Source organism: Lycium ferocissimum, chromosome 11, assembly GCF_029784015.1.
Source record: "Lycium ferocissimum isolate CSIRO_LF1 chromosome 11, AGI_CSIRO_Lferr_CH_V1, whole genome shotgun sequence".
NCBI classification, from domain to species: Eukaryota; Viridiplantae; Streptophyta; class Magnoliopsida; order Solanales; family Solanaceae; genus Lycium; species Lycium ferocissimum.
Window position 1 is genome coordinate 33,094,505 of NC_081352.1, and position 24,607 is coordinate 33,119,111.

Consider the following 24,607-nt stretch of genomic DNA (forward strand, 5'->3'; position numbering starts at 1 on the left):
ATTTAGGTTATTTATAATTAAAAAAATGTCACGTGACTTTAAAAAAAAGTCTACCTTTTTTTCTTTTTTGAGTAGACATATTTTTCTAAAGCCACATGGTAATTTTTTTCTAGTCTGTCGGGTGGTTCATTTAAAAAAATATCTCTGTAACATTAAAAAAATGGGTAGATTTTTTTTTTAAAGTCATGTGGCATTTTTTTTAATTAAAAAATAACCTAAATAATTATTTTTTTAAAATCCCGTCAGCGAAAAGAGTATATTTGCACCATTTTGTAACGACAGGGGTATATTTGCACCATTTTGTAACGGCAGGGGTATATATACACCACTTTTGTAATGAGGGTATATCTGCTCTAAATTACAAAGTTGAGGGGTATATTTGCACCTTTTCCCTTTTCATAAATTTTGTTTCCTTCTCTCGTCCCAACTCTACTTAAGTGTACTAATTTTGAGAGTGTTTATGTTACATGCACTTAAGTGTATTAATTCGACGGAGGTGATTAATTTTCCTACATTGGACGTTATTGAATCCATGATCGTAGGGACTTAGTAGCTCAGTTGGTTGGCTACATGAACTATCACCTTATTGGTGAGGGTTTGAATCCCCACATTGTAATCCCCTCCCCCATTTCCCCTTCCCCCTATGTAATAAAAACAATTTAAAAAATTTAAAAAATGCAAAAAAAATTAAAAAAAAATCCATGATCTATATGTATTAAGACTATTTAGTACAATCTGCTTATTCTAACTCTTTTTCTAGATAGTTTTTAGCTGCTATAACGAAATATTATAATAGAGAACATATAATAAATCAGTTCCACAGAAAACAAACTGTTATAGTGAAATTTTGTTACAAAGGATGGCTGTTATAGAGAGGTCTGACTTTACAAAGTTAATAATAACGCTTTATTATAGTGTTAGTAATGGAATAATATATGAAAACAATTGTTAAAAATTAATTAAAACTTTGTTTGAGAGGCTTTTTAAAAGTATTAGATAAATTTGGATCAAAAGTCTATGTATATATGAAATCTTTAGTCGGCTTATAATGTTTTAATTCACTTAGTTAAGGCGTATAGCCGAGTGAATTGGAAGTTTTTTCAGAAGATAGTGAGAGACCAATAATGTTATGTGGATTGAATGTTTAGCCTTTAAGGCCCAATGCACCTACAAGATTACAGCTCACGAAAATGTCGACGTTGAGACGTATGTAACAGGACACTATGATAATTGAAGGTGCAAAAAAGGAAAGAGGTGGACATAAAATAATATGGAGGAAAATTCTTGGTAGACGTACAATTTCTTGGAATCAATGTGGATTATGTTAAGGATAAAAAGGATACATAGAGGCGATACCAATTGGTTAGATTAAGGTTTTGTTATTGTGTCATTATTAATGTTATATATTCGTTCATATTACTAAAGATTTTTTTCTGATAAGCCTTATTTATAAACGGCAGTCTTATCCTTATTACTTGACCATAAGTTGAAAAACTTTAAATGGAGTCATGGAAATTGGAAAGTCTTCCTTTCTCTACTTTAGCATTTTTGTGTGGTGAACTCTCTCCGCCATCATGATTCTTTGGCTCTTATGTTCTTTATTCTTGAATTGTGATATTAATTGCATATTACACTTCATTTTTACAGGACTTGTTATTTTCTTACAACATTGCAGTGGATAGATCAAATGAGATGACAAAAGTGCTGGGCAAATCTGCTGCAAGTGTTGGTCTACGCCTTCCTGATATTTATCAGCTTTAAAAGTTTGAAGGTTTTCACCATTTCCTTTTCATTTGCTTGTTTTAATTATTGGTTGAAGTTCTTTAACTCTTCAAAGGGGACATTTATAGTGTTGATACTAAACTAATTTCGTCAATTAGACCAATATCGTAAGCAAATAGCACACACCACGGGATCTCATCTTGTATTGTATCGGTTATCTCATCCATATCTAAGGTAAACACGTATGGACTAAATGTCAACCCTGGTGTAAACCTACAGTTATGGAAACTAATTTGTATCTTTTGCTATTGTCCGTGCCAGTGACAACTCCTTCATACATGTCTTTTATGATATTTAGATAGGGATAAGGCACCATTACCCCCCTGAACTATACGCGAATTTGCTACGACACACCTTACCTTCCTGCGTCCTATTACCCCCCTAAACTTATTTAAAACGGAATAATTACCCTCTAAAAGTGATGCCCACTCTCATATGGGAGAGTGACATACACTCTCCTGCCACATGTGTATTTATTTGTTTTCTTTTTTTAATTTTTTTATACGTGTCAATTTTTTTAAAATAAAAATAAAAAATCGAATTTTCATTAAAAAAAATGAGTTTTAAAACCCGTCTTTTTTTTTAATTTGAAAATTTGATTTTTTTTTAAACCCATTTAAAAAAAAAAAAACTAAAAACATGGATTTGAATTTTCTTTTAAAAAAAGGATTTTTAAAACCCTTTTATAAAAAAAAAATTGAAAATTTTTTTTGTAAAACCCGTTTTTGACAAAGAAAAAAAAATCGAAAAATGATGTTTTTTTTTAAATATGGAAAAATGGATTTGTTAAAAATATGGAAAACTTGATTATTTTTTTAAAATGTCTTAAAAAATCTTGATTTTCATGATTTCATTTCTTAGGACACTTTTATTTTTCAAATAAAATCCGGAAAAGTGTTTTTCTTGCCAAAATGTGAAAAACCGAATTTTTATAAAATTTTGAAAAATTAATTATTTTCTTAACATGTGGAAAACCCTTTTTTTTAAAACTAAATGTGGAAGACTAGATTTATTTTCAAATTTTAAGAAAATGCAGATTTTTAAGGAAAAAAATTAAGTTTTTCCTTTTTATGTTTTCACTCTCTCAAAGAGAGTGAAACACACTCTCTTTGCCACATCGGCGTTTAGGGGGTAATTATTTACTTTTAAATAAGTTTAGGGGTAATAGGGCCGGGGGAAAGGTAAGGTGTGTCGTAGCAAATTCGGGTATAGTTCAGGGGGGGTAATGGTGCCTTATCCCTATTTAGATATTTAGTGTGAATTTCTTTCTTTTCTAGTACCTTTCTTGATACTCTATCATATGATTTCTCCTAGTCAATGAGCACCATACGTAGATCTTTCTTCCTTTGCATAAATTTGGGATAAGGCACTATTACTCCCAAACTTTGGCCGCAATTGCTATGACCCACCCTACCTTTTCAGGGGTCCTATTACCCCCCTGAACTTTTTTAAAAAGGGAATAATTGTCACCCTAAAACTGGATATCTATGCTCTTATTGGAGAGTGACATACACTCTCCTTGCCACATGTATATTTATTTGTTTTCTGTTTTTTTAATTCTTTTCGCTTACGTGGCAATTTTAAAAAAAAATTGGAAAACTGAATTTTCTTTTAAGAAAAATAAAAATGGATATCTAAAAAAAATCTGAAATTTTGATTTTTTTTTTTTTAAAAAAAACAATTCTGAAAACATAGATTTTTTTTTAAAATATGGAAAAAATGGATTCTTTTTAAATATGGAAAATTGGTTTTTTTTTTTTTTAAATGTCTTAAAAAATATAGATTTTCATGATTTCATTTTTTAGGACACTTTTATTTTTCAAAAAACATGTATATTTTTTTTTTAAATGTGGAAAAGTGTTTTTTCTTGTCAAAATATGAAAAAACTGTTTTTTTATAAAAATTTGGAAAAAATAATTATCATTTTTAAATGGGAAAAACCCATTTTTTTTAAAACTAAATTTGGAAAACTAGACTTTTTTCATATATAGAAAAAAATAATCAGTGTTCCACATTTAAAAAAAAATCAGTTTAGAAAAAAACTTTAAGCTTTAATGATAATTGATTAGGTGTAATTAAATGTACCCAATTAAAAAATGACTCTTGTCAGATTTTATGCTTCTCACCCTGCCAAAGAGAGTGAAATACACTCTCCTTGCCACATCAGCGCTTAGGGTGGTAATTATTCTGTTTTAAAAAAGTTCAAGAGGTAATAAGACCCTTGAAAAGGTAAGGTGTGTCGTAACAACTTTGGCCAAAATTCAGGGGGTAACAGTACCTTATCAATCTTCTTAGCAAGGATATACGACATTACTAGACATTGTGGTGGCTCTGATTAAGCAAAACCTTGGTATCTTTGCATGAGTCTGATAAATTCTTATGGAAATGTGAATGGTTCCGGAAAACATATAACATTAAAGACTTATTTTCAAAGTGAAATCTTAAAAGAGCTTTACTCATGCACAGAAAAGTTGAGGCAACCAATCATTAATTTCTTCACTATAGCAGTGGTGTCTGTATTCATTTAGGGATCATTTGTTCCGGTTAGGAAGTGAATTATTCATGTAGTCAAATTAGGAGTACCATGTCCCACCAACTACGGTGTTTTGTTATCCGTTTACAATCCCACATAACTATATGTATAAGTTATGAATCAATTTATGTATAATTTTATGCAAAATGGAATAACTAATACACGACTTAATAACACATGTACAACTAAACACTGCATTACTAATACCTATCTCTAACCAGCAAATAAAAAGACCCCTTAGAACATGGATCGGAACAGCTTTTGAATCCATCTCTGATTTACATATTTTCTTACATTTATTCAGTTAGAACATGGAACAGTTTTTGAATCCATCTCTGCTTTGCACATTTTCTCACAAACTTGCTTGTTTGCAGCATATGTATCATCTCGAGCCATCTCTTTCACACTTTTTCTCAATTTGTTTGTTGTTTGCAGTACTGGTATCAGGTCGAACTGGAAGGTGATATCACTGATAGCCTAGAACAACTTCCGTTCATATCTCTTTAGGGTAGCACTTCGTAGATGCATCCTATGCCGGATAGAATTGTCCATTGTTTTTGGTTCGATGAACAGCAAACCAGGAGAGACAATCAGAATAATTAAGAATCTTCGCGTTTGTGAAGACTGAAAGTAATATCAGAAACTGTCAAGTGAGAAACAGTTGTTTGTGATAGGAATAGGTTTAATTGTTTTAAAGATGGCTTTTGTTCTTGTAAGAACCTTTTGTATACTACAGTATATGGAAACTCATTAGTTCATTTGAGCCTCACTAAAATCTTGCAGGTTTTCTTATTTAGAAATATTTGGTCAATTATTGAAAAAGAACATGAAATGCTCCTTTTGTTGCAAAACACAGTTGTGGTCAACAATGTCTAGTTGTTTGTAATGTTAAATAATGAATTTTTCATCCTTCAATTGATTATGCAATTGCTGAAATAAACAATGGCTTGAAAGGCAAAGGTCAGACCAATTTGACCAAATCATGTCATGTCCCTTATATGTTTGTGGAGTACCTCAAATTCAGGTACCTAACTATATTCTCAAATAATCGTACTCTTTTCTATTCATATTATTTGTCTTTTAAAGTTTTTGCACACCCCTTAATATTGACTTTTAATTGCTTAATCATGCGGAGTAAACATCTACCTCCCGACCAGTGGTGAATGGACAATATAATTAATGGGTTCATATAAACTCAGCGTTTTCCATATGAAGTATATAGAAGATATTTGTAAAAATTACTAAAACTTTAATCAATCGGATATTGTGAAATCAAATAAATTCAAATATGCAATGGCCTCAATAGTAAAAACTTAAAAGATTAAACCCATTAAATCAAAATGTTGGACCTGCCTTGCTCTTGACTACTTATAATTTCAAATGTGCAACTCCTTTTAAGTTCTTCTTTTTCTTTTTTTGCTTTTTTTTTTTTTTAAGTATTCAACATATTTGGTGTATATTCTTTAGTTGTATAGATCATTGTCCAGATTCAATAATTAAATATACCATAATTTGTTTTAAAAAAGAATTGGAAGAAAGGAAATTTTTGACATTTTTCTCCTTCACATGCAATTAAAATGCAAGTCCGTGACCCTTTTTTTCTCTTTCCTAATTTTATACAAATATTTACTTGTTTGTTCTCTTTAGATCCGAATCCAGACTGGTGTGAGGTGACCTAATAAATACAATTGCTATGATCCACAAAGCAATTCATTTTCACTTATAAATTGCTACCTAAATTAGATCTTAGTTCTTGATTTTTGCACCTAATTTTGACCATGTACCATTACCTTATTGATTTGACTGCTAACAACTCTGTGAAAGCCACCATTTCCCAAGCCTAGAATCACAATAAGGTGTGGCTACTGAACATTATAGTGTACTTATGGTCATGGCCAAGAGGTCAAACTAAAAACATATACGATTTTCTTGAACTAATCTAGATCTTTTTAGGCTTGCTTTGCCTCAACATCTAAATAAATAAAGGGTGGTCACGAAAAGGGATCATAGCTGCCTCTTCAAGAAAGCTTTACCTGATAGGTCGATCTATTCATTAGAATAACACTCTGAACATGAAAGTATGCAGTTCCTCCCGTCTGCGAAAATTGTTACCTAATTGGTATAATGATTTGCAAAGATTATGGTGTATTTGACAGTAATTTCACATTATTTCTAATCAAGCAGTTTGGAAGAATTCAGTAACTTTGACTCAAATTTTGTATTTGTTAAAAAGTTCATCAAATATATATATAAATGATATATCCAAAACGCAATAAGTAAAAAAAGTTGCGAGTCAAAATTCATAAACTAAAAATCATAGTTAAGACCGATTTTAACTCGCATTCAACTTGAGTTGAACTTTCAACCACAATATTAGATGGCATACCACTGAATTAACCCTTATGTGTAGTTGATTGATATGGGGAAAGATGAGAAAATTAGTACTAACAACTCTTTTTTTATTACCAGTGTTTTGTGGAGATTCATGATCTCTAATTTTGGTGCTTTTTATTTGGAATAACATAATAAAAGAAAGCATGAGAGACAGGTTGGAGAGGGGTGGTGGCCCATATGTTGATTCAGACACTTGTGTTTGGGACAAAATACAATGAAATAATTGAACGTGAAAAGCTTTACTTTAGCTTTGACCCCCCATGTTCTCTTTTCTTCTCAATTTGTTAATAGGGACTCTTACCAGTTTGGTATTTGACTTAGGATGTGTTTGGTACGAATGAAGATGTTTTCCATCAAAATTGTTCTTTGTTCAATGTTTTTTTGGGAAGCTAATGAATTATTTATTATTTTCTATTATTTGGTAAGTATGCAAAAAAAAATATATCAAGAACATTTATATGTGATCTAACAAAATATTATTGGGTGGGGAGAGGGAGCTCGGGGTTGGCAGCGGTTGGATGGTCAAGGGTTGGGAGGATGGAAAGAAAACAGTGAACTTGAAATATATCATTTATGGAATTTGTTTTCCCTATTTCGATTAAAGAAGTTGTTTTTCTTATTTTTGAGGAACTTGTTTCCAATAAAAAATTGACCAACCAATAACAACATACTCAGTGTAATTCCATAAAATGGGATCTGAGGGGATGATGTGCACGCAGCCTTACCCCTATGTTTGTTCAGGTAGAGAGGTTATTTTCGATAAACCTTCGGCTCAGGTAAAACATATCAAAAATAAATATGGAAAGAAATACAGTAGTGAAAAAGTCATGTTAAAAATAAAGGAGAAGAGAACAATAGCAATAACAAATAATACGCTAACTGACGTAAAGTAACAATATAAACAATAAGTCATAATAAAATAAAAAAATAAGATAATATGATAGAGTAATAATAACAATACTATAAGAAAACTAGACAACTCAATTACGGACTAACCTTCTACCATATTCTCGACCTCCATATCTCTATCTAGGGTCCGGTAAGCTGTAGGTGTGCCCTGCCAGAAAATTGACCAACCAAACAGGAAAATTGAAAAAATATTTTTCCATACCAAACACACCCTTAGCCCCAATTGCCAAGAATCACCAACCCAAACTCCTCCTTTTCTCGACTCTCAAAGCTTTTTCTCTCCTCACAATTTTCATATACAGGTCCCACTCTCATTTTATCTTTTCTTTTTCTATACAGTATAAAGATTGCTTTTTTTCCATCCATTGCTGAACCAAAAACCCCTCAAAGTTCTCATCTTTATGACTTCAGGTACTATTTTTAAGGCTGCTTTTTTATTTTCTCTTTGCACTTTTTAACTGGTCCAGTTATTTGTTTAGTGGTTTTTTTTCTCTTTGTTTTTTAGCATATGAGTCTTTGTGGGGTTTAACAATTTTCTTTTGTAGGGTTTTCTTGAAAGAAAGAAAAGAAAGGTGGGTCTTTTACACAAGATCTGTGTGCTTTCATTGACCCTTCTTCTGTTTCTTTTTTTTTTTTTCATTTATTATGTGGGGTTGTTCTTATCTTCTTCTATGTGGTTCTTGATGACTCTTTGAGTGCTCTTTAATGTCTGCATTTTGGTTTTGCTTTTTAAAAAATTGGTCATTTTTTTGAGGTAAAATGTTCTAGACATTAGGTGTTTTTGACCTTTAATTGTGTACTAGTAATAATGATCTGTTGTTTGCTGGTTAATTGTTGTTGGATAGCATACTATATGAATGTTGATTTTGACCTTGTGTGTTTCTGCTTTTACTACTTGTTTCAGATCTTTTTTTTTTCTTTCCATTTTTGGCCTTGTTTAATGATTTCAAGTTGTCTCTTTATTTGTCTCTTGAAATAGTGCCATGGGTTGTCATTTTATAGTTTTATTGCTTCAATTTAGGAAATTTTCGCTGTGATGGTGCTGGGGACTGTATTTTTATAGTTTTCTTGTTGGGATTTTTACACAAATAGCTGGCTGAATTTACTGTTTTTATTTTTCATATCCAGTATATAGAGATTATACGCTGTTTATACACCGTCATACATAAATTATACATTCGCAGGCTATTTTTAGTTTAAGCAGTTTGATGGGCTGATATTTAAGTTAATTCTTCTTGTTGTTGTTTCAATTTAGGAACTTTCTGTGGTTGATGGAGCTGCTGATGTTAATATCTTTTTCTAATAACAAGGGGGTTAATGACTTGAACTCGGAGTCCGAGTAATGGGTTTGGTCAGCACACATAATTTAGGTATCAATATTTGTTTCAATGGCTTCAGCACCTTCTGCCAAGAGTGGAAATCAGACAGCGGAACGGAGTTCTCGCAGGTCTTCGCCTTCCCAAGTTTCGAAAAGTAACAAATTAGAGATCGCAACTTCTAAAGAACGAGAAGTTGTATCGAAACAGATTATGGTAGAACCAACAGTCAGCCAAAAGTCACAGAGCAATCAGCCTAAGGGATGTCCCAACTCACTTGCTGATAAATTCAGTTCTATGGCTACTGAGGCAAAGGGCCCACAAACCATAGCTGATCAGGAAAGGAAGAGTTCTATGAAGGAGAGCTCAGCATCAGCATCAGCCAAAGTTAGTGATGGGGCTAGCAGTATTGCGAAAACAAGCGGAAGTGCCAAAATTAGTGATCGAGCGGATTTTCTCGAGAGTGGTAAGAACAGCATCTGCAGGGGTAGCACGGGAACTGATGTAAGTGAGGAGAGTACTTCTAGCAGCTTGAGCAGCAGTGTAAACAAACCTCATAAAGCTAATGACTCGAGATGGGAAGCCATCCAAGCTATCCGAACTAAAGACGGGGCGTTGGATTTGAGGCACTTCCGGTTGCTGAAGAAGCTGGGAAGTGGTGATATTGGAAGCGTGTATCTATCTGAGTTGTGTGGAACAAAGTGTTATTTTGCAATGAAAGTTATGGACAAGGCGTCATTAGCTAGTCGTAAGAAATTGCTTCGTGCTCAGACAGAAAGAGAGATATTGCAGTCCTTGGACCATCCGTTTCTCCCAACGTTATATAGCCATTTTGAAACGGAAAAGTTTTCGTGTTTAGTGATGGAGTTCTGCCCAGGAGGAGACCTGCATACACTCAGACAAAGACAACCAGGGAAGCACTTTTCCGAACAAGCAGTGAAGTATGCTCTTCTTTCTTTTAGGAAAAGTTGCATCTTTTGTTGCCTTCAGGTCTGGAGTATTATTTCCATAAATTACAAGATTGGCTATAGCTTTAACTGTTAGGTCCAGATAGGGCTGGCAAAATGGTAAAAATAAAAAACAAGTAACCATCTAATCCGACCCATTAGACATCTGACTTTTTAAGAATGGATCAAATATGGATTGGATATCCATATTATCAATTCTCATTTGTCTGCTTGTTATTTTTCATGAGTTCTTGCTTTCTCAAAGTCTAACCTTATCTTGGCTTTTAACTTATGTTCTCACCTGACTATTCGTGAAATGATGGATAATATCCATATTATCCGTCGGTGAACCCATTTTTTATCCGTGTTAAGTATGGGTGGGTCAGATATTTTATCCGTTTTTAAGCCAGTTTTCAATCCGCCCATACCCTATCCGACCCAACCGTTTGCGACTCCTAGGTCCAGACAGGTTTTGTTATAGCTGTAGACATAATTGATCCAACTTGACTGATATACTGATAGCAATCAAGGGATATAAATGTCCTTAAATGGCATATCATTTTCTTGGGGTTTCTATCTTCGTCAGGTTATCTACTCTGTTGACAAGATATTGAATTGAAGCAAACCTGATTTCTGTACAAGTTCTTTCAAGTCCCTAAATCGGTTGGACTGCATGTACTAACCAGTTATATCATTTACTTCTGGACATTTTCATTGCACGTTAACCTCATCTAGATATCTGTTAGTTTAAAAAGCTGAATAACACTTTTGGTCCCTTGGTTATGTGTCTCTGATTTTGGTCCTCGCGATATATGACTCAACACATTTAACCTTCATTTAATTAAAATGTGTGCTTTTGATCCTTTTATGTAGGAAACACGTTATATTTAGACTATTTTTATAAGTCTATTACCCTCAAACATGGAGTAATAATACAAGTTTAATATAACACATGGGTAATTAAACGGCGAAATGGTTAATAATTCTGAGAATTTGTGAATTTTCATAAGCAAATGGCAAAAGTGCACTTTTTGAAATGTGCTTAATCTGATATCACAAGGACTAAGATTAGAATTTACCTATAACTGGGGACTAAAAGAGCCATTAACCTTTCTAATTTCATTCGTTGGTCAGTGGTTTAGATCCTATATATTAAATTCTTAAAACGAGTGTACTCGAGTTACTTTGGGGATCATTTGCCTAGGTTTTCTTTTTCCGATAGGTATCATTTGCTCGTGTTTTAAATTAATCAAGTGGATGTTTGAACTGGTTTATATTCGTCTTCTGTGTTGGACCTATATGAAGCTGTTTCTTTGCTGACTTTGACTCATTTTGCTGACCTATTTTTCTTTTTAGTCATTTGCAAATCATTGACCTCTTTAAATGTAGTGGGAAATTTTTACTTGGTGAAGTTAATAGTTGTAATGGAAATATTTACTTTATCGAAAATATTAGTTTCAATTGTATGTGACATCTTAAAAACCTTCTGGCTGTTCGGCTATTAATTTGATATATCTAACGAACTCTTATAAGATCCATAGATAATGCTTATAGTAACCCATCCAACTTGTATTTTCAACGTCTGCATAAGTCAAATTCATCTAGTTGATATAAGATGGAAGAAGTACTTAAATAACCAGATCTGAGGTAAGTGTTGCCTTCCCCTCCCCTTGGATAAAGGAAAAAAAAATGTTGAAATCCAAACAAGGGAAAATAGATAAAGATGGTCTTTTGGACCACCGAAAGAAGTTGTTACTGTCGAACTAAATCACTACAATTCAGTAATACTTGTGTGGCCCTTCGTCCCCCGTCTATTTATATGTTTCTCCAAATTTGACAGAGAATGTTATACATATTCCGAAATTAGCTTTAATACGCCTCATATAAGTTTCTGGCATTAAAAGATGCTGGAAACTTCCAAACTTACCCTTGATGTCATTATACAGTATCTTAATTATCCGGGCCTACATAATTTACTTTTTCTTTGGATCTCTCTGCTCGAAAATTGAGTTTGTTTGCTTAAAGTTATGATTCTTTCAATTGGAATGTATCCAAAAAAATTGTTCTTATTAATGGATATTAGAATTTGATGTTTAACTTATTCCTATTGCTGATAAAAATAATACTAACTTCAAAATATAAGATTAATTCCTTTGAACTCTGTAAAGTTGATGTCTTCTTTGAAAAGGAGAAAAAAAAAAGTATTTAACTTAAGATTAGGTAAGAGTTTCTAAGGATACTTCAGTAAAGTTATACCTTTATTGAAAAAAGAAAAAAAAGGAGTTTCTAAGGATAGCACAAACATCAATCAGAATGCTAACATCAAGTGTTCATGCTTCTTCATGTGTTTGAAACTGTTTTTATTTGAACCAAAAAATGAAGTAATGCTCGAATCAGAAATTTCTGCCCATCCAAACAGCATTGGTGTTTAGAACTCTTTGTTTCCTACTTGTAGATCTACTGAAGAACTTTGAAATTCTCCAGGTAATAAGCAATTTGTGTTTCCTACTCATCATTGTTGGTGCAGATTCGGATCATAACAGATAGTGTGTTCTGATAAGAGATGGTCTAAGAAATTGCATACTATCCATATGAACAGAGTTCAAGTTAGAGTTTTCATAAATGTTCTTTTGAAATTATTTGAATGGGATGTGGCAGGTCTTAGGAATATATGACAAATAAGGAATATTTGTGTATTTTTCTCTTAAGTTGAATAAATATAAGCCTTCTGTTGCTACAGTGCTAAACCTCCAATGAAGGAAGCAAGCAGAAATTATCAGGATTTTCATTTCTGCTTTCTATCTTTGCTTAATTGTCAAACTCATGAACGAAGTTATACAATGTTGGTTGGTTTTTTCTCTTTTCCGCATAAAACAAAACATTGCTAATACAATGTTTGGTCATGTTTTTTCTTTTCTGCGTAACTGATATATGTATAATAAGTTGTGAGGGAATCTATGTATTATTTTATGCAGGGTAGAAAGTGGAATAACTAAACTCTGCATAAGATACTTGCATAATCCATGTATTACCAATTCCTGCATAACTCTAACCAACAACCAAACGACCCCTAAGTGTTGTGTTGTATCCTAAAATTGCAGGTTCTATGTAGCAGAAGTGCTCCTTTCTCTGGAATACCTCCACATGCTTGGCATTGTCTACCGTGATCTCAAGCCAGAAAATGTGCTTGTCCGAGAAGATGGACATATAATGCTGTCCGATTTCGATCTCTCTCTTCGCTGTGCTGTGAGTCCGACACTTGTCAAGTCAGCATCTCTTGAATCGGAGCCGTTAAGGAAGAATTCAGCTTACTGTGTGCAGCCAGCATGCATCGAGCCCTCCTGTATTCAACCATCCTGTGCTGTTACCACATCATGTTTCGGGCCCCGCCTCTTTTCCAGCAAGTCAAAGAAAGAAAAGAAACCTAAAAATGAAATAGGTAACCAAGTTAGCCCGTTACCGGAGCTTATTGCTGAGCCTACTGGAGCGCGGTCAATGTCATTCGTCGGGACCCACGAGTACTTAGCACCCGAGATAATCAAAGGTGAAGGACACGGAAGTGCAGTGGACTGGTGGACCTTTGGTATCTTTCTATACGAGTTATTGTTTGGCAAAACGCCCTTCAAGGGATCAGGAAATCGACAAACGCTTTTCAATGTTGTGGGCCAGCCGCTGCGGTTTCCAGAATCTCCGGTGGTTAGCTTTTCAGCACGGGATCTTATCCGAGGCTTGCTCGTGAAGGAGCCCCAACACCGATTGGCATATAAAAGAGGAGCCACGGAAATCAAGCAGCATCCTTTCTTTGAAGGTGTAAATTGGGCTTTGATTCGTTGCGCGAGCCCGCCCGACATCCCGAGGCCCGTGGAGTTTGAGAGAATTTCAGTTCCAGCAGCATCAACCAGTGAGAAAGCTGTAGCTGGAAGTGGAACTGTCCCTTACCAGAAGAATTCAGATAACTATCTTGAATTTGATTTCTTTTAATCTATTTTTTAATATCTTTTTTCTTTTCGCTCGAGCCGATTGGCTGTTTCGCTTTTTCACTAAATGAAACATACGAAGGCTGTACAACATTTGGAAGATGTTATGTGAAGGTTTGGATAGTTTGATGATCATATTATTTGTTTGAGTTGTAATTGAAAAGTTAAAAATTTGTTGTATGGCAAAACAGTACAAGTTTGATGCTACCAATCGATAATGTGAATTTGTTAATTTATAAGTAGTTCTCATGTATATATCTAGGTGAATGTTTCATTATTTGGATTTCTCTATTTTTGGTTCCACTACTCATTTGAATGTATGAGGTATTCCGGATTTTATTAACTCACAAGTGGTGTTAGATATGATGTCATTGATTTTGTTGGACACATCGCGAATGAAGAATCCCTCAGCAAATTCTAAAGCACCAGTTGACGATGCTAACGATTTTTCTAAAGAAAATTGAACATTTAGTGGGGGAATTAGCTCGCGATAACACTCGGCCACCTGGTCATCTCCGATTAAAACATTGTCCCATAGGATAGCTGGTGCATGAAGTATCCGACATTTTACGAGTTTGAAATCTTGTAGCCATCCGATTTCTCTATCGATTGTTAACTATACAGGGCAACTAGCGAGGTATTTTGTTTTACGCAAGGTTTCGGAAAGAGTTGCACCCAAGGAGTCTATATAGGCGATCTATCCTGATACAAGTATCAATAGTTAATTTCATGGCTCAAACTTAATTTCACGGCTCAAACTCACAATTTTACTATTTATAATAAAGGGGAATCTAAAAGATTTTGTAGTCACTTAGTTAGATTCTAACTAATGATTATTAATCAAAAGGCTTTTCTTCCAAATTCAACATTTTAGTTACATAGCTTCTTTTATATGTCTCATTTTTCTCCTACTATATATTGCTTTATTGATTTAATATTTTTTTAAAATTTGTCGGTAAATTTTAAATGAACACATAAATTACGATTTATTTTAATTAAGCACCTGAACACATGATAATATATTTTTATTAAACATTTTCTATTTAAATTTTAAAAATATTTTTGCATGTATTCTCAAGTGTCTATTATATAGATAAGTTATCTACTTAAATATGTCACCTCCTTTAATATACGCATTAGCCTCAATAATCTGTAAATCCTTGGAATCGTTCCAACTATAACTGACGTGTATAATTAAAGAAAATGACATATTTTATGCTTGTGTATCTAAATATTACATAGTAATTTTTAGTTTCCAAGCAATACTAATACTCCCTCCTCCCAATTTAAGTGTCTTAGTTTGACTGGGCATGAAGTTTAAGAAATAAAGGGAGACTTTTGAATTTTATGGTCTTAAATTAAAGATTATCTTGTGGTCTAAAATTTGCCAAAACTTACTAAACATAGAAAGAGACACCTTTTTTGGGATAAATAAAAAAAGAAAAATAAGACACTTAAATTAGGACGGAGGGAGTATCAAACAATTGTAATAAAAGGGAGCAATCATATTTAAAGTTTTTGAGTATCGTTTTTTTCTTTTGTTTGGTGGGGGGGGGGGGTGTTAAAAAAGCATAGGGACACATTATTAAATTAAGCATGAAGCGTTGAAGCTTTATTTTTGTTTAAAAAATTATTAGAATGTAAATTTTATAAATAATGTGCCACTTATAAACTAACAAAAGGAAGAATTGTCATTTCCTCATCACATAAGTTTTTAGAAAGCAAAAGGATTTAATTATATTAAGAAAAGTCATTAATTCTCTTCATATTTTCATTGTAGTTTGTATATCTTAAATGATAATATCTACTAACATCTCATCGAAAGAATAAGCATATATAATGATGTTTGTTGAACCAAATTATTTTTCTTCTTTTGAAAGAAAATGTTATAGTTCATAATAGATGTTTTTAATCACACTGATGTTACAGCTAAGTTGGATCTCAAGAAATTTCCAAGTCTGAATCTAAATAAAATTCAATAAATAAATAATGCTATAAAGAAGTCTAAAATAAGGACAAAAAAGTCCTTACTCAATTTTTAAATATTTTGGGTGCAATTTTATTTTTGGAGAGCCTTTAGTTTTTAGTAATTTGCAGAAAAGGTCGAACTGATCTTTCAATAACTTAATATCACAAAGAGTGACAAAAAGTAATTGCAAATTTAATTTTGATATTAATTTTGGGCCCGAGCCAAATAATACTAGTATATATCACATGGAGACAATTTCATCATTGTTTCAAGAGTCTCTTTTATTGTCGACTATGTGAACCAAAAAGAATTCTCCAGTTTAAAGAGGCTGATTTTAATTCCAACTAGACTTACTTGCTTAAAAAAAAAAAAAAAAAGGACTAAGCAGCTAAACAACTACAACTTTTTTGGTTAACCACTTAACAAAGAAGCAAGAGACCAATATGCCAAAAAGTTGGAAATGCGGTGAGCGTGGATCGAACACGCGACCTTCAGATCTTCAGTCTGACGCTCTCCCAACTGAGCTATCCCCGCATGTTGAAACGTTGATGCTCCAATTTAGTATCTTCAACTCTAATAAACCATAGGATGATATAAAAAATATACATAAAATATATGTGCATATGTAAACTAAAAAGGGAAGCTTCGTGCATGAAATATCTCACGCTCACGCAAGGTCCAAGAAATGAATACACCCCGAGGGAGTGTGGTGTATGTAGCCCACCTAATCAAAAAAGCGGGACCACGTACAAAGATTTGTATTCACGTAGGATTCGGGAAAACGTCAGCGTCAGTGTGATATAGGCATGTACTAACCTATTTACAATATTGCAGATGACTACCTCATTTTCTAGACTATAGTTTCACTTTTATGAACAACATAACTATTTATAATTATCTCTTAATAAAGATTATATTACGTTACTAATGTATAGAGATTAAACCCTTAATAATATCATTATGAGCCAATAATTAATCAAGCAACAAAGGATTTGGGGTTTTGGGTGATTGGCGTTGGGGGTGGGGGAGACCTGGGACTTGATGGAAGAAGAGCATTGGATTCTTTATCTTTCTTTGGTGTTATTGCCACAATCAAACAAGAAAATATGAACAATTTGGTTACCAAATATGTCCATGCAAGGTAATTGGATTGATACGTGTCAGCATCCATGATGTTTACTATATTAAACGTGGCGCATTAATTTATTATGAGCATATTAGGCACACACGAACAAAGTTCATAAGCATCTTGTATAAGCACCATACCTTCTATTTGGAGAAATTAAAGTAACACTCACATATATCAATACTATTCATAATCAACCGAAAGCATATCATAAATGCATATCCAAAGCCAATGAATTCGTATGTCCATAGCTTTTTTTATTTTATAAATCACTTGTCAATTAATTATATATTCATACCATAAAGATAATTATTCCCATTGTTTGGACAGCATTACAATTTCCACTCCCACTACATGACTAGATGTACAACATTGTTTATGCATGGTGAAGCTATATACATTGATCGACAGTGTTTGAATCGAATAAATAATTTGTATCCATTCGCTCTAATCAGATCCATTTTGTATCAATACTAGGTTTTATTATATAAATTATATTACTTCTACACTCATTCTTGACTATCGTAATTCTTCTTCTTTATTCGGTTTTAGTGGTAGTTGAGTTTCGTGCGTAAACGATACTGTTACAAGAATACGCGTAGTTGAAAAAATTTACTATTATACAAAATAAGCACTTGCTATTTCAAAGGTATAGTGAGTGAATTTACCTACTGACTTAAAATATGAGGTCTTTGTCTAGCTAATGTATAATGTTGGAAATCTTACGGAAAATACTTCATCGCTAACACGTGTAGGGACTTTTGTTCATCACTTAACACTGTAGGACTTCTTCTTCATCACAAACACTTGTAGGAACTTCTTCTAAGCTCGCTGATAAAAATACTTGATCACGAACACATAGAGAATTCTTCGTAGTCAGGCATGCCAATGGCATGCCTTTAGGATATTTCACCCGATATGGGTGTATCCCCCAGATTCAACAAGCTCTCTAGTACAAAACTGGAAAATTTTAATCTAACAAAGATTTATTTCGGTGAAAAACCCAGCAAAAGAAAGGAGAATAATTAATGTTTTCGTCATATCTATCTAATCACCAAATGTTAGAACTTGAATTATATAGGAGGAAGATCATCAACCAATAGGCTGACCATTTGATAATAAACCAACGTTATCATCAGTTTGAATGCCAAGTAATGACACTTTAAAGATTGTTATTGAATAAGAATAAGTAAAGAGCTAACAACGGTCATTCCACCGTTTAGAGTATATAATGACTATTTATGGTCTTTTATTGGGTAGAATGAATAGGCTCATTATTAAGGATTTCAATGCCTTCAACCGATAACATAGAGTAAATACTCATTTTGAAAACTTTTAAGACAATTTGATCAAATTGAAGATAATAATAGCGTTTGAAAACGTCAAATTCATTCGACATGAGTTCTGCCATTAAGGCTAATAAAAAACCTTAGAAATAATCATTTTATTTTTGAGATATTAAATAGAAAATAATATTTTCTAACATATAATACTTGTAATATATCAAAGTCCCATTAATCTATGGTTCAACACATCATTCTTCTTTATTAAAAGCTAAAGTTCGATTCACTATCTATGAAATAACAAATGTCAATTTTGATGTAGAAAGCTCGAAGGAGGATAAAAAAGTAGTTAAATAGATCATGGACCAATTAAATTGGAACCCCCAAAAAATAACATTACTACTTGGCATTTTACGTGACATTAAATTATTAGTGGACAAGACTTAAGACAACTCGGGAGATCGACTTTATGATCCATTATAAATATTAGTTTAGTTGCATAGTCTTTTTCAACAAAAAGTCAATACAAATAACAGACGACTCTATAATTAATATATATATTACTACTAAAAACGTGTAAATTTTTTTGAATTTTTCGAGGGAAAAATTGGCTTGTGGGAAGATGTCCGTCGAAAACCCCATATTTCAAATAGACTCCCCTTTAAAAATTTCCACCGAAAATTCACGTGTTTTAATAGCTACTGAATTTAAGATTTTTATAAAATAATTTACTTCTATTCAAATTGTAACTGGTCATACGCAGCGCCGAAGCTAGGTGGGATGAAAGGCCCCTTTGCAAAAAAATTACACAGTCAGTCATTGTCACTACTAAAAAACATAAATTTCCGACGGATGTCCAATTGAAAATCGGCTCGTCATAAAGGATTTCTCATGAAAAGTCTGTCGAAACGTTTACAACCAGCCAATTTTTGAACCGATTTCGCCGAAAATTCACTTTTTTTTTTTTTTAAATGTGTATATATGAGTTTATATATATATATATATAGTGTATATGATGAATTTCTTAATCAAAATTATATTTGTAATTGATCATACGAGATCATTTCCTCTGACAAAATGTAAGAATGGTGGTGATTGATTTAAGTAAAAAGGGAAGTCCGACATGGGCATGTTTCTGCCAAACACATGTCAAGATTCCCCCCTATAAAACTAGGCTTTAACATTTTGCCTAAAAATAACAATATAATTGCTTCGAAGAAACAACTAGCTCATGTGTGTACTCTTTTATCATAATGTTAATTTAGTCTTAAATCTTGTCTGCATTGTCTTCACCTCACAATCCACGATAAAGGATTCCCAACCTTTTGGTGCTCTTCTTCAAATTAAAATATTGCCTTTACCTTTATAGTATATCTTTTAGAAATTTTCATTTTAAGATAATCTTCTTATACTTTAGGTATGTCTATATCTACTTGACTACTTGCATGCTTTAATTCCTTTATTGGTAAAAGTCAATTTTCCTTGGTTCTAGTGTATATAGATTATTTGTCATACCATTCAACTCCTTGCAACCAAACTAGTGAACCAAACATGGCCGTGATGGTACATATCTCTAATTTAAACTCGAATCAAAAGTTTTGAGTTTTAACTTTTGGTAAGAAGTTGTCTTTGATTGAAACGCCCGCGACGAAAAGCTCCATGTTCGAGCTTTTGAAATGAAGTCTTCTTTGGTACCCTGAACATGGGGTTTGCTATTTGGAATCTAGATTAGTCGGACTCTGAAATGGATATCAAATACGGAATAAGAAATCAAAAGAAACTCTCTTTCGATATCCTAACTCTCCTTATTTGATTAGTCTAAATTTGTGCCATGTATGCATATTAAGACACAAACACCTTCTATCGGAAATTTCTTTATTCCTAAAGCTCGAACCCAAATATTTTAATTAAGGACAAAAGCATATGATCCCTCCACCGTACGTCTTGACGGTCGCCTAATATTAAGCTACTTTGAAGGAGTCCGGCGCCAAAATGGCACGTTTTTGGAGCTTGAAGACAAAAATGGTATGTCTTTTTTTTTTTTTTAATACCAAAATGGGTTTTTCGTTGGTTATCCAACGAAACGTTAACCCCATTTAACGTTTCCATCAAATGAAAATTAAAAAAAAAAAAATTGTATTTCGTTACATACCTAGCAAAATACAATTTTTTTAAATTTTTTTTTTGTATTTCGCTTGTTGATTAGCTAAATGTAATTCATTTTATTTTTTTAAAAGTCCACTCTTTCCTGTGTTTTTTTTTTTTTAAGTTTCCTAAAATAAAATTATGAAAATCTAAATTTTTTAGAACACAAAAAAATCAATTTTCTTGATTTAAAAGAAAGCCATTGTTTCAGATATTTTAATTAATTAAAAAAATCCAGTTTTCCATTTTTTTTTTAAAAGAGGGTTTAAAAAATGAGATTCATTTTTCCTGATTCTAAAAAAACCATTTTCCAGATTATTATTTTTTTTAAAAAAAATAATAATTTGCCAGCAATAAAATGCCATAATTTACATATTTTTTTTTTAAAAAAAAATTAGTGTTGACCGTTAGTCAAAGGGCATAAATGAGCCAAAAAGTTGAATTGAGGGGTATTTGTAGTAAAATAGATGAATGAAGAGTATTTTTAGACCTTTTCTAATAGTTCAGGGGCATTTTTGCCATTTTCTGTTAAATTTTTAACAAAATTTTTGGGAGTTGACTAAAAGCGCACCACTTATGCAAACATAATGCTCGGTGTAAGAGAACGTATATAATTTTAGGTCCAAACCTAAATGTAATATACTATTTTGATCCTTTTCTCGAAACCTAAATTGTAACGGCGCGGTTAAGTCCAATAACGAAGTAAAATACTGCGATAAAGTTTTTTTTTTTTTTTTTGTATAAAGCAATATTTTACTGGAGTAGTTTTGGAAACTTTAGGTTTAAGTGTTATATTTTTGTAAGGTTATTTTAGTCAATTTTATATGTCGAGAAAATTAGTCAACTTTATTTTTGAAAATTGAAATCACATAAGTGAAATTGACATGCACAACTACATTACTCCGAAATTTGTACGTTGAAATCTATTGCACATCATCATATTATAAGTAAAGAAAACTGAAAATTTCTCGCCAATTTGGGGGAAAATTGAAATTGGATGGGAAAAAATAGGTTTTCTAGAAAATCGGCCCAGCCAAACTGCCACATGGCGGTTTGAGCGGCTAGATCTCGGAAAAATATGCAAAATCAAAAAAAAAAAAAAAAAAATCGCGTAAATCGGACATCTGAGCGCAAAGTTATAACTGTTTAAAGTTTCACCAATTTACAACTACTTTTTCTCCTATATTTTTTAAATACGTTTTTATCTAATTGAATTAGATTTATATTCAAAATAAAGTTATGTTTTGATTAAAAAATAATACGCTTAAATCAAAACCTTAAAAAATAAAACACTTAAACCTAAAGTTTCCAAACAAAACTTACTTCGGGCACCTTTTCAACCCCTAAAACGACGATCCGAACATCTATGTATCCTTGATGTATTGAGCCTACATTATTGTACGCAGAAAAAAAAATATCATATTCTATATAAAATATTGAAGTTTCGGAGTCTTGACACACGACTAATCGTTGGTAAGTATGGAAAAAACACTAAGTGTTGCAAAAAAAAATTATTATTAAAATAAGATGTTGCGATCTTTTTATGGAAAAAAACATTAAGTATTCCTTAAGTGTGTTATTTTTAATGCGTAACTTTATTTCGAATATGTTGTGATCTTTTTAAAATAAGATTTATTATACACAAAAAATATACTTAATATTTACTAAATCATGCACCCGCATAGGTTTGATCCCTAGTGGTTGGGATAAAAAAGAGTGGCTAAACCGCCAAGCCAAGTTTGTGAAAGTGACAATGTGGACATTTTTTATTATTTATAAAGTTCACTAATGCCATCTAACTTGTTTTTCATAAATTGAAGTTCGAGCCTTGAAATTGACATGCAAAACATCAGTACCACGGGATTACCATCTTGAAATATATTTTTTATCACTAGATTTTTACTAAAGATGAATGAAAATTGTGCACCAATTTGGGGAAAAATTCAAATTGGATGGAAAAAAAGAGGTTTTAATATTGATCTAACATCCTAATTCACGACTCGAGAAAAGGATCAAAATAGTATATTACCTTTAGGTTTGGACCTAATACTATATACGTTCTCTTACATGGAGCATTATGTTTGCATAAGTGGTGCGCTTTTAGTCAACTCCCAAATATTTTGTTAAAAATTTAACAGAAAATGGCAAAAATTCCCCTGAACTATTAGAAAAGGTCTAAAAATACCCTTCATTCATCTATTTTGCTACAAATACCCCTCAATTCAACTTTTTAGCTCATTTATGCCCTTTGACTAACGGTCAACACTAGTTTTTTTTTAAAAAAATATGTAAATTATGGCATTTTATTATTGGCAATTTTTTTTTTTTTTTAAATAATCTGGAAAACGGGTTTTTTAGAATCAGGAAAAATGAATTCATTTTTTAAACCCTCTTTTTAAAAAAAAATGGAAAACTGAATTTTTTTAATTAATTAAAATATCTAAAACAATGGGTTTCTTTTAAATCAGGAAAATTGATTTTTTTTGTGTCCTAAAAAAATTAGATTTTCATAATTTTATTTTAGGAAACTTAAAAAAAAACACACACACACATGAAAAGTGGACTTTTTTTTTAAAAAAAAAAAGGAAAAAAAATGAATTACATTTCGCTAGTCAACCAGCGAAATACAAATTTAAAAAAAAAAAATTGTAGTTCGCCAGGTATGTAACGAAATACAATTTTTTTTTCATTTGACGGAAACGTTAAATGGGGTTAACATTTCGTTGGATAACCAACGAAAAACACATTTTGGTATAAAAAAAGAAGACATACCATTTTTGTCTTCAAGCTCAAAAAATGTGCCATTTTGGCGCCGGACTCTACTTTGAAGGAAAAACACATAGTTATCAATTCAAAGAATGATTTTTTTAGTTAATGGCAGGCAGTAGCACTCATCAAATTTTTCGAAATGACTTCTAAATTTGTCAGTATATATATTTATGATGTACCTTTCTCATTCTCTGAGTTGTGTTGCGTATATTTGTGCTTGAAAGTGAGTGGGCACTCATAAAAATATCAACAGTCGAAAAACATATGCATTATTCCATTCCAACACTATATATCGAATTTATCAAAAGAAAGGCTTCAATTATTTTGCTTCGTAAATTGAAGTTTATAAAGGATTTAAAAAATTCATCTTTTCTTTTTCTTCTTATTCGAGGTATTAAAAATTGGACCAACTCCGGGAAGAATTATTCTCTTGGAACTTTGTTGAGATCTAACAAATTTTGTTTTTATTAATGTAAGATTCCTCCAAGTGATCGATCACAGCTAAAGTCCAATGCTCGTCTTCTTTCTTAATAATTTAAATCATGCCAAGCTATGGTATCATATGGAAACTTTTTAAATATTTAATATACCCCATCAAGTTGGAAATGTTAAAGGCAAGTCAAAAAAGAAAAAGAACTTTTATCACTGTTAGATGACTCCATCGGGAGAGAATATTTATCACCATCAAAATAATTTAAAGATGTTTATACCAAACAAATTATGAATAAATGCATACTGTATGTTTTGAATATAAATTTCTATCACGCACTGGTTAATTAAGTAAAAATTTTACTAAATTTTACTACTTTTATGACCCGATTGGCCATGAAATTTTTCACTTTTTTTTGGAAAACGTTTTCATTTTATTTGGAAATCAACGTTTGGCAAATTTGAAAAATACCAAAATACTTGTTTTCACATTTTTCACTTTCAATACATTCAAACAACCAAATATTCTTTGCAAAAACTATAACCAAACACAACTCCAACTTCAATTCCAACTCCAAAACATCAAATAAAGTGAAAAATATGCCAAAGGCCTACTTAATATCAAATTACTTAACTAGTGTAAATATTAAATACGAATAGGTTCTTTTTTTTTTTTTTTTTTTTTTTACGTGTACAATCACACAGGACAATTTGCAGCTTCCATACGCTACTTCTTCTTCTAGCTTTTTGTCCATTATATTATTATGTTTGTTCCACATAAAAAAGACAACGTAAATCTAAATAGATTGAGGAATAATCTTGTTTCTTCTTCTCTTTCTAGTACTAGATATATTTACATTTTATTAAATATTAGATCCTCCTATGTATTCACGTAGTAAAAGTTAAAGGGATGGTTTGCTCAGCGAACAAATTATATTACAATTATAATATGAGAATTAAAAATGGGATATTTAATGGATATACTTTTTGTAGATATTGGTTCATTAAATTAAATGTGAAATTCACAA

The 24,607-nt window shown here is 32.0% G+C and overlaps 1 protein-coding gene, 2 long non-coding RNA genes and 1 other non-coding gene across 5 annotated transcripts; 3 read left to right on the top strand and 1 right to left on the bottom strand.

The window, feature by feature from the left end:
- The first annotated feature begins 1,379 nt into the window (after nt 1–1,379).
- LOC132036090 (uncharacterized) lies at nt 1,380–5,090 on the top strand. The gene is made up of 2 exons (XR_009409516.1): nt 1,380–1,771; nt 4,751–5,090. It is a non-coding gene; the product is annotated as an uncharacterized LOC132036090 (long non-coding RNA).
- A 2,719-nt stretch (nt 5,091–7,809) lies between these two features.
- LOC132036089 (serine/threonine-protein kinase D6PKL2-like) lies at nt 7,810–14,069 on the top strand. 2 transcript variants are annotated; one of them, XM_059426323.1, is made up of 3 exons: nt 7,810–8,029; nt 8,874–9,875; nt 12,983–14,069. In XM_059426323.1, exons 2-3 carry the CDS (start codon nt 9,007–9,009, stop codon nt 13,860–13,862), a joined length of 1,749 nt encoding a protein of 582 aa, XP_059282306.1. In that variant the 5' UTR covers nt 7,810–8,029; nt 8,874–9,006; the 3' UTR covers nt 13,863–14,069. The 2 variants fall into 2 exon arrangements, with proteins under 2 accessions (XP_059282306.1, XP_059282307.1); XM_059426324.1 differs by lacking the exon at nt 7,810–8,029 and adding an exon at nt 8,228–8,372.
- LOC132036091 (uncharacterized) lies at nt 9,882–12,372 on the top strand. Its single transcript, XR_009409517.1, has 2 exons — nt 9,882–12,107; nt 12,165–12,372. It is a non-coding gene; the product is annotated as an uncharacterized LOC132036091 (long non-coding RNA).
- Nucleotides 14,070–16,288: 2,219 nt separating the features above from the next.
- On the bottom strand, nt 16,289–16,361 carry TRNAF-GAA (transfer RNA phenylalanine (anticodon GAA)). Its single transcript has one exon. It is a non-coding gene; the product is annotated as a tRNA-Phe (tRNA).
- Between the last annotated feature and the right edge of the window lie 8,246 nt (nt 16,362–24,607).